The sequence below is a fragment of the Lithobates pipiens genome, unplaced genomic scaffold, assembly GCF_037356315.1.
Source record: "Lithobates pipiens isolate NorthernLeopardFrog02 unplaced genomic scaffold, aLitPip1_a1.2 Scaffold_25, whole genome shotgun sequence".
NCBI classification, from domain to species: domain Eukaryota; kingdom Metazoa; phylum Chordata; class Amphibia; order Anura; family Ranidae; genus Lithobates; species Lithobates pipiens.
The window spans coordinates 220,271,689-220,287,076 of record NW_027507787.1 but is presented as its reverse complement, the minus strand read 5'-3'; the positions used below and the strand labels follow the sequence as shown (position 1 = coordinate 220,287,076).

At 43.9% G+C, this 15,388-nt stretch overlaps 1 protein-coding gene across 1 annotated transcript in view; it reads right to left on the bottom strand.

Moving 5' to 3' along the window:
- INPP5A (inositol polyphosphate-5-phosphatase A) overlaps positions 1 to 15,388 on the bottom strand; it is a 633,009-nt gene that overhangs the window by 100,054 nt on the left and 517,567 nt on the right. The window contains exon 11 of the mRNA XM_077453801.1: positions 12,797 to 12,871. Within this exon, the coding sequence (XP_077309927.1) occupies positions 12,797 to 12,871 (75 nt within the window). The remainder of the gene's footprint in view (positions 1 to 12,796; positions 12,872 to 15,388) is intronic.

Here is a 15,388-nt window from a genome sequence, read left to right as displayed (position 1 = left end):
GACGGTCTAGGCGTTCCCTGATGCTGGATCCGGATGACACCTGTCGATGGGTCGGCTGAAAGAATGACCTCATATCCGAAGTCACCAACACATCTTCAAACCGGCCTCTTCTTGCAGGCGCTGTTGGATTGGTACCCGCAAATCCTTCTCTGGGAGTGGGAATTGCTCCTCTGCCAGCGCACGCAAAAGCAGAATGCAGCATTTCTCGAAGCAAGGCCTGGAAGTGCTGCATTCTGACAGCCCTCTGCGACGGCGGTAACATTTCCGCCATTTTGTGTTTGTACCGGGGGTCTAAGTACGTTGCCACCCAGTACTGGTCCTTGACCCTCATGCTTTTTATACGGGGGTCCCTATTAAAACACTGGAGCATGAAGGCCCCCATTTGCACTAAAGTGGAAGCGGTGTGGTGGCCTGGCTCCTGCTCATCATCCAGGATAATGTCGTCCTCTTCATTCTCCTCTCCCCATCCTCGCACAACAGGGATCCCAGAAAGGTTTAAAGCATGCTCTTCTTGCTCCTGCTCATCCGCCCCGGCACCATCCTCCTCTGACTCCTCATCAGACTCCTGTTGTTGACTTGTCTCAGATAGAGTAGCCCCCCCTGGGAATTCATCCAGCATTGCGACTTCCTCATCTTCCCGCTCCTGCTCCTCCACAGCCTGATCAATGACACGACGCAATGCACGCTCCAGAAAGAAGGCATAAGGTACCATGTCACTGATGGCGCCATGGCTGCGACTGACCAGTTTGGTGATCTCCTCAAATGGCCGCAGAAGTCTGCATGTGTCGCGCATGAGCAGCCACTGGCGCGGTGAAAAAAAACCCAGCTCCCCAGAACCGTTTCTTTCGCAGAGTTCATACAGGTAGACGTTAACTGCACGTTTCTGCTGGAGCAGCCTATCAAGCATATAGAAGGTTGAGTTCCATCGCGTCGGGCAATCGCAAATAAGACGTCTGACCGGCAGATGGTGTCGCCGCTGAATGTCAGCAAGGCGAGCCATGGCCGTGTAAGATCTTCTGAAATGGGCCGAGATTTTCCTTGCCTGCCGCAAGATGTCCTGGACCCCAGGGTATTTGACAAGGAATCGCTGCACGACCAAGTTTAAGACGTGTGCCATGCACGGCACGTGCGTGATTTTGCCCTGTTTCAATGCGCTAAGCAGATTGGCACCGTTGTCACACACCACTTTACCAACTGTCAAATTGAGCGGTGTTAGCCACTCATCTGCCTGTGAACGCAAAGCTGAAAGGAGTGCCGGGCCAGTGTGGCTCTTTGCTTCCAGGCACAACAGACGCAGCACGGCATGGCAACGTCTCACCTGGCATGTGGAATAGGTTCTGGGGAGCTTGGGCGGTGCAGCGGAAGAGACGCTAGCAGCGGAAAAGGAGGAGGCAGCTGAGGAGGAGAGGGAGGAGGATGGAGTAGGAGGAGGAGAAGAAGAGTCAGGCCTGCATGCAATCCGTGGCGGTAAAACCAAATCTACACGGGTGCCACGGGTTACATGCTTGACGGCCGTCAGAAGGTTCACCCAGTGGGCAGTAAAACTGATATACCTTCCCTGCCCGTGTTTGCTAGACCACGTGTCTGTGGTCAGATGTATCTTGGCACCGACACTGTGTGCCAGAGATACATTCACTTGCCGCTGAACATGGCCATATAGCTCTGGGATGCCCTTCTCTGAGAAATACTTCCTTCCTGGGACCTTCCATTGTGGTGTTCCAATGGCCACAAATTTGCGAAAGGCCTCCGAGTCCACCAGTTTATATGGCAGTAGTTGGCGGGCTATGAGTTCTGACAAGCCAGCCGCCAACCGTTGGGCAAGAGGGTTATCCGGCGTCATCATTTTTTTACGCTCAAACATTAGGCCCACGGAAGCCTGCCTTTTTGCAGAAAAATGTGAGCTTGGCGTGATGGAAGGTGGAGTGGAGGACAATTGTGAGGAGAGAGGAGAAGGAGAAGTAGAAGACGAGGCTGGACGGTGAGAGCCTGCAGTGTGGCTTTGTGTGTTCCGTTGCTCCCACTGGGCTCGGTGATGGCTGCTCATGTGCCTTCTTAAGGCGGTCGTCCCTAGGTGAGTATTGGGCTTACCGCGACTAACGCGTTGACTGCAAAGATTGCAGATGGCAACGCTATTGTCAGCAGCGGACACGTTAAAAAAAGCCCACACTGCGGAGCCATGTGCCGGTGTCCTGGGAGCGCCAGATGTGACCGTACATGGTCGATGACTCGCTCCTGATACATTTGCAGTCTGCTTTGTCCCTCCTGTGCAATGTAAGTTATTCCTGCTTCTCCTCCCTATCTGCTGGTCCATATCTCCCTCTGAACTCCCCTCCTCTTCCTCTCTTGTGGGCACCCACGTGACATCACTAGACACGTCATCATCAACGTCACCTTCCCCACCGCTATAAGTAGAGATCTCGGAGTAGGCAGCAACACCGGGGACCAACCTCCTCCTTGGGCTGATCTGGGTACTGTCGTCAGACTGCTGAGTAGCGCTTGTTGCTACCTCCTCTTCCTGATCCAATACCAAGAGTGGCTGCGCATCAGAAATGTCCTCTTGATATGGATCGGAAAATAATTCCAGTGACTCAAGCGGAAGGTATGTGGTGGTGGTGGTGGTGGTCGTGTTGTTGGTGGTAGTGTCTTTGGGGGTGCACATAGCAGAGAGTGAAGAAGAGGGTGCAGATCGAGAGGATGAGGAGGGTGCAGAAGAGTAAGGCTGAGCGAGCCACTCAACCAAGTCTGGTGCATCCTTTAAAGTAATTGAACGCACCTTCTGCAACTTCCCACTTTGGCTCAAGCCTGTTGCTCCTGCCCTACCCCTACCACCCCTGCGGAAGGGCCTGCCTCTTCCTCTGCCTGTCATTTTTTAAATGACCCTGTGACAAAACTCTTAGTCCCTATACCGATGAAGGACTGCTGCAGTATAGGGCAGCAGTCAGCAGTGGTGCACGTCAACCCTATCTATTGTGGACCGATAGCGGTCCTTACAGAACAGCAGACTGTACCGCACTCAAGCCTATGTACCGTAGCACCCTATACCAAGTTACCAGTCCTTATAAGAACTTTTGTGGACCAAGCAGGTTGTGTATTAGTGTTTAGCAGACTGTACGTCAGTCCCTATACCGCTGAAGGACTGCTGCAGTATAGGGCAGCGGTCAGCAGTGGTGCACGTCAACCCTATCTATTGTGGACCGATAGCGGTCCTTACAGAACAGCAGACTGTACCGCACTCAAGCCTATGTACCGTAGCACCCTATACCAAGTTACCAGTCCTTATAAGAACTTTTGTGGAACAAGCAGGTTGTGTGTTAGTGATTAGCAGACTGTACGTCAGTCCCTATACCGCTGAAGGACTGCTGCAGTATAGGTGAGCGGTCAGCAGTGGTGCACGTCAACCCTATCTATTGTGGACCTATAGCGGTCCTTACAGAACAGCAGACTGTACCGCACTCAAGCCTATGTACCGTAGCACCCTATACCAAGTTACCAGTCCTTATAAGAACTTTTGTGGACCAAGCAGGTTGTGTATTAGTGTTTAGCAGACTGTACGTCAGTCCCTATACCGCTGAAGGACTGCTGCAGTATAGGGCAGCGGTCAGCAGTGGTGCACGTCAACCCTATCTATTGTGGACCGATAGCGGTCCTTACAGAACAGCAGACTGTACCGCACTCAAGCCTATGTACCGTAGCACCCTATACCAAGTTACCAGTCCTTATAAGAACTTTTGTGGAACAAGCAGGTTGTGTGTTAGTGATTAGCAGACTGTACGTCAGTCCCTATACCGCTGAAGGACTGCTGCAGTATAGGGCAGCGGTCAGCAGTGGTGCACGTCAACCCTATCTATTGTGGACCGATAGCGGTCCTTACAGAACAGCAGACTGTACCGCACTCAAGCCTATGTACCGTAGCACCCTATACCAAGTTACCAGTCCTTATAAGAACTTTTGTGGAACAAGTGAGTTGTGAATGTTTAGCAGACTGCAGCAGAAGGGCAGCAGTCAAGTATAATATCCTTTCTATATTTGGAAGAAAGAATATTATACATGTACAAGCCTATTACTGTACCACTGATACCAGTCCTGAAAAGAACCTTTGTGGAACTAATAATAACAGCAAGTCTTTAAAATTACCCTCACTGCCTGACAACACTGCTTCCTTCCTGTCCCTATACAAATTGGCAAAAAAAGAGAACGATTAGTGGTTACTGGAACAGCTCTTTTGTGGACCTTGATAGTAACAGCTAATGATGATGATGATGATGATGAAAGACTAATCTGGCTGTCCCTGTAGCATACACCGTCCTTTCCCTTTCTCTAAACTAACAAAAGACACTCAGGCTGCTGCAAGAATCAGCAGCACAGCAAACCTATCAACACCTAACACCTATACCAGTCCTGAAAAGAACTTTTGTGTACCAAATAGCTAGTGGTTTATCTCTCCCTACTCCACACAGGAACCTGTCCCTATCGTAACAGAAGAAAGAATGTAAAATGGCCACCGGATCGGGTGTATTTATAGGTTAGGGGGAATGTCCAAGTGTCCATGTGCTGTCATGTCTCAATTGGCTGTCCTGTATCACATGATAAACGTGTCACCAAAGGTTAAAGTTCTTGTATACATTAAACACGTAAGTCCGCCGCGGCGAACGACGGAAAAAGGCGTTCGAACGTGCGGACCGCGAATGTCGGAAATTCGCCGCGAAACGACCGCCGGGCGAAACGTTCGTCCATCACTACTCTCTATAAGGATAAATGTCAAAGCTAGGAGATCGGTTCCCAACTGGTCCCTCAAAACAAGTACCATGACGGTCTGTTTTTGTTTTTTCTCTTGTTTTGGGCGACTGGTTTGGGACCAATCTCCAAGCTTTCCCATTTCTCATATATTGGACTGTTGTACACTCCCTTTCCATTATACCCAGTTTAAGTTTCTAGAATCACAGTATACAGTGCCTTGCAAAAGTATTCACCCCCCTTGGCATTTTTCATCTTTTGTTGCCTCACAACCTGGAATTAACATGGATTGTTTGAGGCTTTGCATCATTTACTTTACAGAACATGCCCACAACTTTGAAGATTTTTTTTTTTTATTGTGAAGCAAACAAATAGGGCAAAATAACAGAAAAAGTCAATGTGCATAACTATTCACCCCCCCAAAGTCAATACTTTGTAGAGCCACCCTTTGTGGTACAGGTTTTGCTCAAGAATATCCCTGTATTTAGCACCATCCATCTTTCCCTCAACTCTGAGCAGTTTCCCAGTCCTGACTGCTGAAAAACATCCCCACAGCATGATGCAGCCACAATGGTGTTCTTTGGGTGATGTGATGTGTTGGGTTTTCTTTGATGGCCAAAAAGTTCACGTTTAGTCTCATCAGACCAGAACACCTTCCCTCTCTACATGTTGGGAGTCTCCTAGGAATCAAAGATTTGAATATTTTTTTTTTTTTATAACCTAACCCTGACTTGTACTTCTCAACAACATTGTCTCTTACTTGTTTGGAGAGTTCCTTGGTCTTCATGGCAGTGTTTGGTTAGTGGTGCCTCTTGCTTAGGTGTTACAGCCTCTGGGGCCTTTCAAAAAGGTGTGTGTGTATATATAGATATATATATATATATATATATATATAGATATATATATATATATATATATATAGATCATATTTTTATTATTACATAGGTTTTATATAGCCCCAACAGTTTGCGCAGTGCTATACAACATGAGGGCAGACATTACAGTTACATTACAATATGGTACAAGAGGAATCGGAGGGTCCTGCTCGTTAGAGCTTACAATCTAAAAAATATGACACACAGACTGCACACAGGTGGACATAATTTCACTAATTGTGTGACTTCTGAACATAATTGGTTGCACCAGAACTTTTTAAGGGCTTCATAACAAATGGGGTGAATACATACGCATATGCCAATTATCAGTTTTTCTATTTCTGATAAAGTTTATTAAGTTAAATTTTATTAAGTTAATTATTATTATTTTTTTTATTATTTATTAAGTTTAGTTTTATGTATATATTTTTCTAATTTTACTTCACCAACTTAGACTATTGTGTTCTGACCCATCACATTTAATTCAGATTAAAAAACTAAAGCCTAATGTAACAAAATAAGTAAAAAGGGGTGAATACTTTTGCAAGGCACTGTATATAAAAGAATATGCAAAGTGGTTGGAGGGAAGCTTCAGAATAGCAAAGATGTTTTTATTACAAATTATGTGAGGAGACTGCAGATCCTCTTTAAGATATGTGCACAGTGAACTGTTCCCATTTTACTAATCAAAGGAAGCAACACTTCAGCAATAAAAAACAAACAAAAAAAAAAAACAACAACACTTCTATCCTTCAGCAGACCATACAATCTAAAATCAAATTTGTAACATCACCTTAAGGTATATAAATAATGTGTGTGTGTGTGTGTGTGTGTGTGTGTGTGTGTGTGTGTGTGTGTGTATGTGTGTGTGTGTGTGTGTGTGTGTGTGTGTGTGTGTGTGTGTGTGTGTGTGTGTGTGTGTGTATGTGTGTGTGTGTGTATGTGTGTGTGTATGTGTGTGTGTATGTGTGTGTGTGTATGTGTGTGTGTGTGTATGTGCATACACTATATAGTGCAAAGGACCCACCCCCAACTGGATACAAAACCAAAAAGAATGTTTAGATATATGCACTTGATTTATACAAATAAAGGGGATTGCACAGGAACTGTACAATCAGATTGTAAAGTTTATGACCAGCTTGATTTGAAAAGAATTGGCGGTGTGGACATTTGTCCTCTTCCCAATTATATCACCTTTCAAAGCCCGCATTCACTATACTTACCAAGCTGTGAACTCCTAAACATTATTACTACATTACAACCCATTAGTACATCTGATATTACAGAAAATATCAATAAGACTGTATTCAACTTTGGCCCTTCTGAAAAAACAAAACAAAAAAAACAACAACACAATCTTCATCAAGTATCATCTTATTTCTACTGCGGTGCAAGTGACTGAAAATGTCAAACTACAATCCTAAACTGTTTTATGATGAAAACTGCAATTCTGCTTAAGAAAAAAAAAAAAAAAGCTCCATTATAGATTTTTTTTTTTATAACTGTGATAACTATTTTATGTATCAAAGATATCCATCTCCCAAATTACAGGCGGAAAAGAAATGAAACGAAATATATAAATAAAATATAAAAAATAAAAACGCTCTCTACAGACAATGATAAAGTAGTTAGCGGATAATAAATATTTGTCAGGTCCTGTCACATCTGCACAAATTCTGCTATTAGTGAAGGGACGCTGCAGATAGAAATAAATAGAGGCCAGAAAATCAATGCATCTTCAGCTCAAGCAGTTGCTAAACACACAGAAAAACATCTTTATCCAACAAGCAGTGCGCTGCGAATATTCCCAAGTCTTGCCTCGCTGCAGCGGAGGAAAATTTAATCTTCCCAAATACTCATCAGGGCACTCCATCCTGCAGAGCTGACAGCCCCACTTATAATTAATTATACAATTTCGATGGGAATATCGACTAAAGCTAGCCATATATCATAGCAAAAGTCAATAGCCATGGACACATTCAATCATGTCCCAGCCAATGATTACTACTCTTAAAATACAATAATTATTTTCAGGAGCCAGCTTGAATTAAATTTCTGTCAGGCCGGTACAAGATCAGTGCTTGATGAAGGATGCAATGGATTTTTTTGGGGTTGAATTTGGCCCGGGAACATTCATCCTTTAAGATAGGTAGTTTGTTTTTTAGCGATCATGGTGCTGCGTATTTAACTAGACCATGAAGATTGGATTATCTCCTCTGGCTCATTATATCATTCATCTTTCTCTGGCTTCTGAGGCTGTACAAGAAGGTTCTGTGCCGCTATCGAACATACAGCAGAGATACAGGCTCCTAGCTGTAAAGCATTCTGTCTAAAGACATTTATGTTCCTTTTTATTATTATTTTATTTTATTTTTCTAAACATGAAAATACAGGCAGCCATAAATATAAGATAATTGTCAGACAGACTGGGTGACAGGTCCCTCGTATGCACGTGGTGGCAGATGCCCTCAGCTATATATTCTTGGGGCAGTAGTATTTATTACAGGGATTTTATCTCTAAATGCCTCTAACAGTTAGGCATAACGCTTATCTAATCCATAAAACCCTGAACACTCACGGGCATATTTATAAAGCAGTGAATCTTAACCCTGACTACAGATGAATCTTCCAAGTACATGTGTTTAAACGTTACAATGATTGACTCATCACCAGTGAATGTTTGGCGAACGTCACATTCACCGTTTTGAAGATGAATTCCAGGTATGGTATATTTGTACATAGTTACATTGGTCAAGCTTGGACCAATATAACTCTATACATCAGGGGTAGGCAAGCTTGGAGAGGTGGAGAGCTACCTGGACAACATGGAAAAGATCAAAGATCACCAGGATGCGACATCAATTTTTCTTATTAAAGAAATGAACAGCAATCCCATGATAAAAAGTTGGCATGAAAAAAACCTAGAAAAATCTACCAAAACAAATGCCACTGTAAAGATATAAACTGAGCCTACCTTAAAAGTAAGCTTCAGTGACCAACTCAACATTCACTTTCATTACAATTTTTTACATGTCTGGGGAGTAATTTGTTACCTCTACAAGGTTGATGCTGGTGTACATTATGAAAGCAGAACATTTGGTACTGCAGGCCGATTTGCTTGACTAGTTTCAGGCCTGGCTACCTGCTCCGATTTCTGGCCAGTGTAAGTAGTAGGTAGGGCAGAATCCAGGGCTCAATAGTAGGTAGGGCAGAATCCAGGGCTCAATAGTAGGTAGGGCAGAATCCAGGGCTCAATAGTAGGTAGGGCAGTGTACAGAGGTCAGTAGTAGGTAGGGCAGTGTACAGAGGTCAGTAGTATGTAGGGCAGTGTACAGAGGTCAGTAGTATGTAGGGCAGTGTACAGAGGTCAGTAGTATGTAGGGCAGTGTACAGAGGTCAGTAGTATGTAGGGCAGTGTACAGAGGTCAGTAGTATGTAGGGCAGTGTACAGAGGTCAGTAGTATGTAGGGCAGTGTACAGAGGTCAGTAGTATGTAGGGCAGTGTACAGAGGTCAGTAGTATGTAGGGCAGTGTACAGAGGTCAGTAGTATGTAGGGCAGTGTACAGAGGTCAGTAGTATGTAGTGCAGTGTACAGAGGTCAGTAGTATGTAGGGCAGTGTTGAGAGGTCAGTAGTATGTAGGGCAGTGTACAGAGGTCAGTAGTAAGTAGGGCAGGGGTCAGGAGGGCAGGATACAGGAAGGTTAAGGGGGTGCAGTACCGGGGGGGGGGCTCAGGAGAGCACAGTAGTGAAGGGGGTCAGGAGGGCATGGTATGGGGGCATGGTACTGGAAGGGTCAGGAGGTCTGGGGTGTCAAGGGGGTGGGGCACTGGGGGGGACAGGAGAGCACGTGGTGTGAGAGGTCAGGAAGAAATGGTAGTGTGGTATCAGGAGGGCATGGTACTTGGGGGATCAGGGCTGAGGTGTCAGGAGGGCACAGAAGTTTTCTTTATTGCTGAGTTGCCCAGGGAAGCTGCCGTGGCAAACCTACATGTCCTGGCGCTCATCGCCACCGGCAATCCTCTCTCACCATTCCCACAAGCTCCTTGGGTCAGGGAGGAGGTGCGGTGGGGTGAGCACACAGCAATCACGGGAAGAGATCGAGCATGTTCGGACAAGAGCCCAAATCCTCCTGAGCTATTCCAAAGGCTTTCCCTTCCCCGCAGCCACACAGATGCAAGGGGTGGGGGCTGTCTCTGTAGCCTAGGATTGGGTGAATGTGCCCCTGCTCAGCTCTGCAGCTTTGGGGAAAAGGACTGGTTTGGCAATACTGGGAAGTGTTCACAAGCTATCCATATATACCCTGGTCAATTCTCCTGGAAACTCAAAATCACTAAGGCGCGACTATTGTAGTGATCTCCCCTTGCTTCTGAGTCCTCTGCTGAGTGGCTGGACTGACATATTCTGCACACAGAAGATTGGTCGCTCAGCACGGATGCTTTGCGTTTCCTTAATGAATGCAAAGTGTTCTCCGATTGCCTGAGTTGGAGAGGTGGAGAGTTGACACCATGCTCTTCACCTCTTCCAATCAGAGAATGCTTTGCATTTGTTCAAAAAAATAAAAACGTGCAAAATATACCATACCTGGAATTCCTCTTTAAGAATACGCCTCTTGGGCCTCGTTCACATTGACTGCGGCTTTGAAATCGTGCGATAAATACTAATAAGTACTACACTTATTCCACTATAAAGTACCACCATCTGTGTGCCTGTTGGAATGGTTCTACTTAGACCAACTCTTCCAAGTATTCTTTCACATGTTGTAGCCTTATTCTATTGAATACCATGTGATCGCAAAAATATTGTGATATTGGCACACTTTGACCTAAATATTGAGAGATCTATAATCAGACTGTAATGCATGTGGGCAACCTAATGACCTACTCACATGTATTTGTTGCACTAAAACGTGCGATACAATTCATTCTGAATGGTACTCCAACTAATGGTTACATGCTGCTTATCCGTTCATTGCTGGGCATTGACATGAATGTGTGTGAATACGCTACAAACGCTCAGATAAATGTTAATTGCTATCTGATTCGTTTATGCTTCACAAAACTAATGCATACCATGGGCCTGCATTGTGTGTCCCATTGATAAAATAAACTCCATAATATGGAGTATGTGGTATCCTTATTGAGTTACCTCTGCATCAGTTGCCCTCTCTCCAAGCCACCCCCTCTCACCAATAAATAGATTCATGCATTGCATAAATCTATCTATGGCCGTCGCTGCCACCCCCATTTTGGGCACTGGGCTCCTTAACTACAGCAGTGGTAGCTGTTTTTGAAGCAACTGATTAGAGCCATAGGCATCAAAAAAGGTAACCTGCGAGCGACATGCTTGGCGCTCGCAGTTTACCCTAGTGTGTTAGAAAAGCAAATGACCATTTGCTTTTATAACACTGAACAGCCTCTCCGCCAATCAGGTGCTCGGGTCTGTTATCCATCACCTGATTGGCTGAAGCGACAGGGGATGTGAATGGGTGAATATCATGTGTCCAAACGCCTATAGGAGAGGATCGGAAAAGATACGGAGGAACATGGAGGACAGGCGGGCACAGTGGCAGCGTTTGATGGGCACAGTGAGGCTCCAATTGATGTCGTTTTTTTCCAAATTTTTCAGTTTGTTTGTGCCCCCCCCCCAAAAAAAAAAATTTTGAGCGCCAGCCGCCACTGCAGTGTGATCAGTGTGCTGTCTTGTTGCCAGTGTCATCACTGGTTTCTGCATCCCTCCGTGCAAAAAACTCTGAAAGGTCACATGACCATGCCCTCATTCTGGCAAATGTATATATATTTTTTAAAACACTCCTTCCAATCATCAATGCTTTGGAAGTATGAAGTGGCATGACTGCAGTACAGCCATAACTTTTTTTTAATGGACCCCTAAATGTTTGGTCATACATGCAAAAGGCATGTCGCCATGAAAGCTGGGCAGTGAAACATCTGCTCATCCTCAAACATGTGCCTATAGGACCTGCCACAATTTACAAAGGATGTTGTGTGCATAGTAATCATTTTGTGCCTTTCTTCCCACTAAAAAAAAAAAAATATGACGGGCCAAAGGTTGTAAATAAAACTTCCAACACGTGCAATGGCTAAACTTTCCTTAACTAGGAAGTGCTGGTTTCTGCATCTCTACAAAATGTGACTGTCACAAGCAATGGATGGATAAACACATGTTGCATTTTTGGGGCTTCATGTTAGTCAATAAAAAAAGTACACATTTCCCAAAACATGCTTAGGTCAGCATCAAAATGTTATGCCTTTAATAAGCCCATAAGGCAACATCTTCTGATGACGTCATTTGTGATGACGAAACATGTCAAGCTAGGACACATGGTGTGTTTGGATCAAGCTTCAGATGGTATACAGCAATCCTAGCTGATTTCTTGGAGGGTTTGTGAGAACTTTATGTGATGTACCAAGTCTCTGGAGCAAGCTCATTTTTAATCCACCGGCTTGAGAATGTATTTGCTTTTTAAAGTTTTATTAGTCATACTGGTTTACACTATGAGCCCTTTTTCGTTTGAATATCATGTGGCTGTCCCTCTGAAGTATGGATAGCAGCAGGGAGCTGGTGGCTGGAGCTCGTGTGTGGAGCCTGTGATTGCTGAGACCGGATCGCAGACTGGATCTCGTCTAGTGTGGGAGAGAGTGTCTCCTCTAGGCTGTTCCCTGGGACTGTGGACCACAAGCTAGTGATGGAGCGCCGTTCCTGCAACTTCTGGACACCAAGACCGCACAGCGCATTTGACCTCTCTTACCGTAAGGTAATGAGTGTCAACTCCATTCGGTGAGTAGGGACCTGCACTTTTCTTCTATGAATCGGTTGTGAGCACAATCAACAATCATTCACTACTGTGTGACATCTTCACAAAGAATGTGCTATTTTTGAATGAAGAGTTTAATATAATATCACTGGACACTATTTGCACTTTATTATCCAATTATTAAATTTTTAAGGTCACTGTCAAATTTAATCTGTTGTGGATTATTAGTTTTTATTCCTACGCTGTTTTTCAAAGGATTAGTTACTTGTGGCACCACTCCTTTTAACAGTAGCAATATATGTAGAATGTCTGTGTAAACTTTATGTTATTATTCATATGTATAGCAGTCAAGATGGAGGCCTTACTTTATTTTTTGTTAAAAAAAAAAATCTTCAATATAAATTAGACTTACCGCAATGCCATTGTTATCTCTAAAAACATCTTGATTAAAATAATCAAATAATTTCTTTTCTATTTGTAGCACTACCTGGAAAAAAGAAAATATAGATCATGGTAATCATTGGAGGCCTTCTATGCTTTTTGACAAAACAAAACAAAAAAATGAAGAGCTTGATGCACAGGTAAATGCAAGAACAGGTAATTGAGAACAGTAAACGTATGGGAAAGTATACATTCCTGCAGTCACAATGAACTCAGAACTAAGATGCCTGTAAGGGTAGATGGGTGGTACCTCCTCCATGTTCCCTTCCTCATTGGGCACCATATGTCACATGAGAGGCCTACCCTTGGGTGGGTTCTTTGGGGCTACGCTAGGCACCTAGAACATGTCACTCTCCTGCACAAAGGGAATAACTTCAACAGATGACTGAACTCTAGTTAACTCTCTTGATGTTAAGACACACCATTACTATCACTGTTGCATTTAGGAGGGACACGCAGAGCCGACACCTTCTCCACTTGTTCAGCATATCTCCACTACCTCACTCTCAGTAATGGAATGGAGTCCCACCATGCACCTAGCGCAGATCTCATGCATGCATCACTGCGCATCACTTAACTCTTCCATACCTGTGCACAGGCTATAGGTGACAGACAGCTTATGGAGAGAGAGCCAACAACATTTCTCTTACTGAGAGAGGCTATCCCACCTGCCACGGACACATCCTTACGACAGGCTGCTAGTGAAACCTTCATTACCCTTGGTAACCACTTGTGCCTGCATATCCCAATGTGCCTTGACTGACCCGAGCTGACGACTATGTGTGCCGGTTACTTGCATTGCACCACTTTAGCAACTTCAGACCAAGGAAATAGAAAGTTACAAAAGCTTTACTTAAATAATTAGCATGACAGTCAAGCAAATGCAACAGTCTTTCCCTTAATGAATCCCTAAGGCTTGTGGCTGCCCCAGCACACCTGCACAGATTAGAGTATTTTTGGCAAATTCCAAAGTCACAGTATTCAAGTTTGACATCTTTTGGGGCGGTCTGTGGATCTCAGCAATCCCACTAAGCAGCGGGAGGCTCCTAAAGACAGATGTGCATTAGCAGGCACACCGGACTGCTGTCCTTTTTATTATAACACAGGACCAATGGGTTGGACTCGAGAAACCCATCAAGAAAAATCCCAAAACATAATTAACTCTAACCCTCCTGGCTGGGGCAACACTAAACTAAACTGCAATAGGCAACCTGCTTAAATGCCATTTACTGCTCTTGAGAATCACTCAACTCTGAAGTCCTTAAAGAGGAAGTAAACCCTGATGAGTTTACTTCTTCTTTCATTCCCTGCAAAGGTAAAGCATAATGGACTACTATGCATCGCATAGTAGCCCATTATGTGTTACTTACCTGACACAGGAGCCAGCGAAGTCACCGCTGTGCCCTGTAGTCCGGCGCATCCATCTTCTCGGTGGGTCTCGCTGCTCCGCCTCTGTCATTCGGCGAAGCCGTCACTCCCACGAATGCGCACGGGAGCCGCCACTCGCGGCACATCGCATTTGACCACGGCGCGCTCAGTGCGCCGCTGTCTACGGCGCATGCGCCGTAGACAGCGGTGCCTGTCTTTCGGCAAATATCTCCTAAACCGTGTAGGTTTAGGAGATATTTCTTGGACCTACAAGTAAGCCTTAATCTAGGCTTACCTGTAGGTCAAAGTTGGTTGTAAGGGTTTACAACCACTTTAAGCTAGGTACACACGGGCCGAAAATAAGTCAAAACTTGACCCTCTCTATAACAGAGTTCAGTCCACAACTTTGTAACTTTTCACCACCACTGAACGCAAAAAGCATCCTAATAAATTCAGTAAATAAAGGCACTTATAAAAAACAAAAAAAAAACAAACACACACACAAGCTATAATTATATATATACCGTATATTTTTTCTCTCTCTCTCTATATATATACATCTCTCTCTCTCTCTCTCTCTCTATATATATCTATCTCTCTCTCTCTCTCTCTCTCTCTATATATATCTATCTCTCTCTCTCTCTCTCTCTATATATATATATATCTATCTCTCTCTCTCTCTCTCTCTATATATATATATATATATATATCTATCTCTCTCTCTCTCTATATATATATATATATATATATCTCTCTCTCTCTCTCTCTCTCTCTATATATATATATATATATATATCTCTCTCTCTATATATCTCTCTCTCTCTCTCTCTCTCTCTCTCTCTCTCTCTCTCTATATATATATATATATATATCTCTCTCTCTCTCTCTCTATATATATATATCTATCTCTCTCTATCTTTCTCTCTCTCTCTCTCTATATATATATCTATCTCTCTCTCTCTCTCTCTCTATATATATATATATATCTATCTCTCTCTCTCTCTATATATATATATATCTATCTCTCTCTCTCTCTCTCTCTCTCTATATATATATATATATATATATATATATATATCTCTCTCTCTCTCTCTCTCTATATATATATATATCTCTCTCTCTCTATATATATATATCTATCTATCTCTCTCTCTCTCTCTCTATATATATATCTCTCTCTCTCTCTCTCTATATA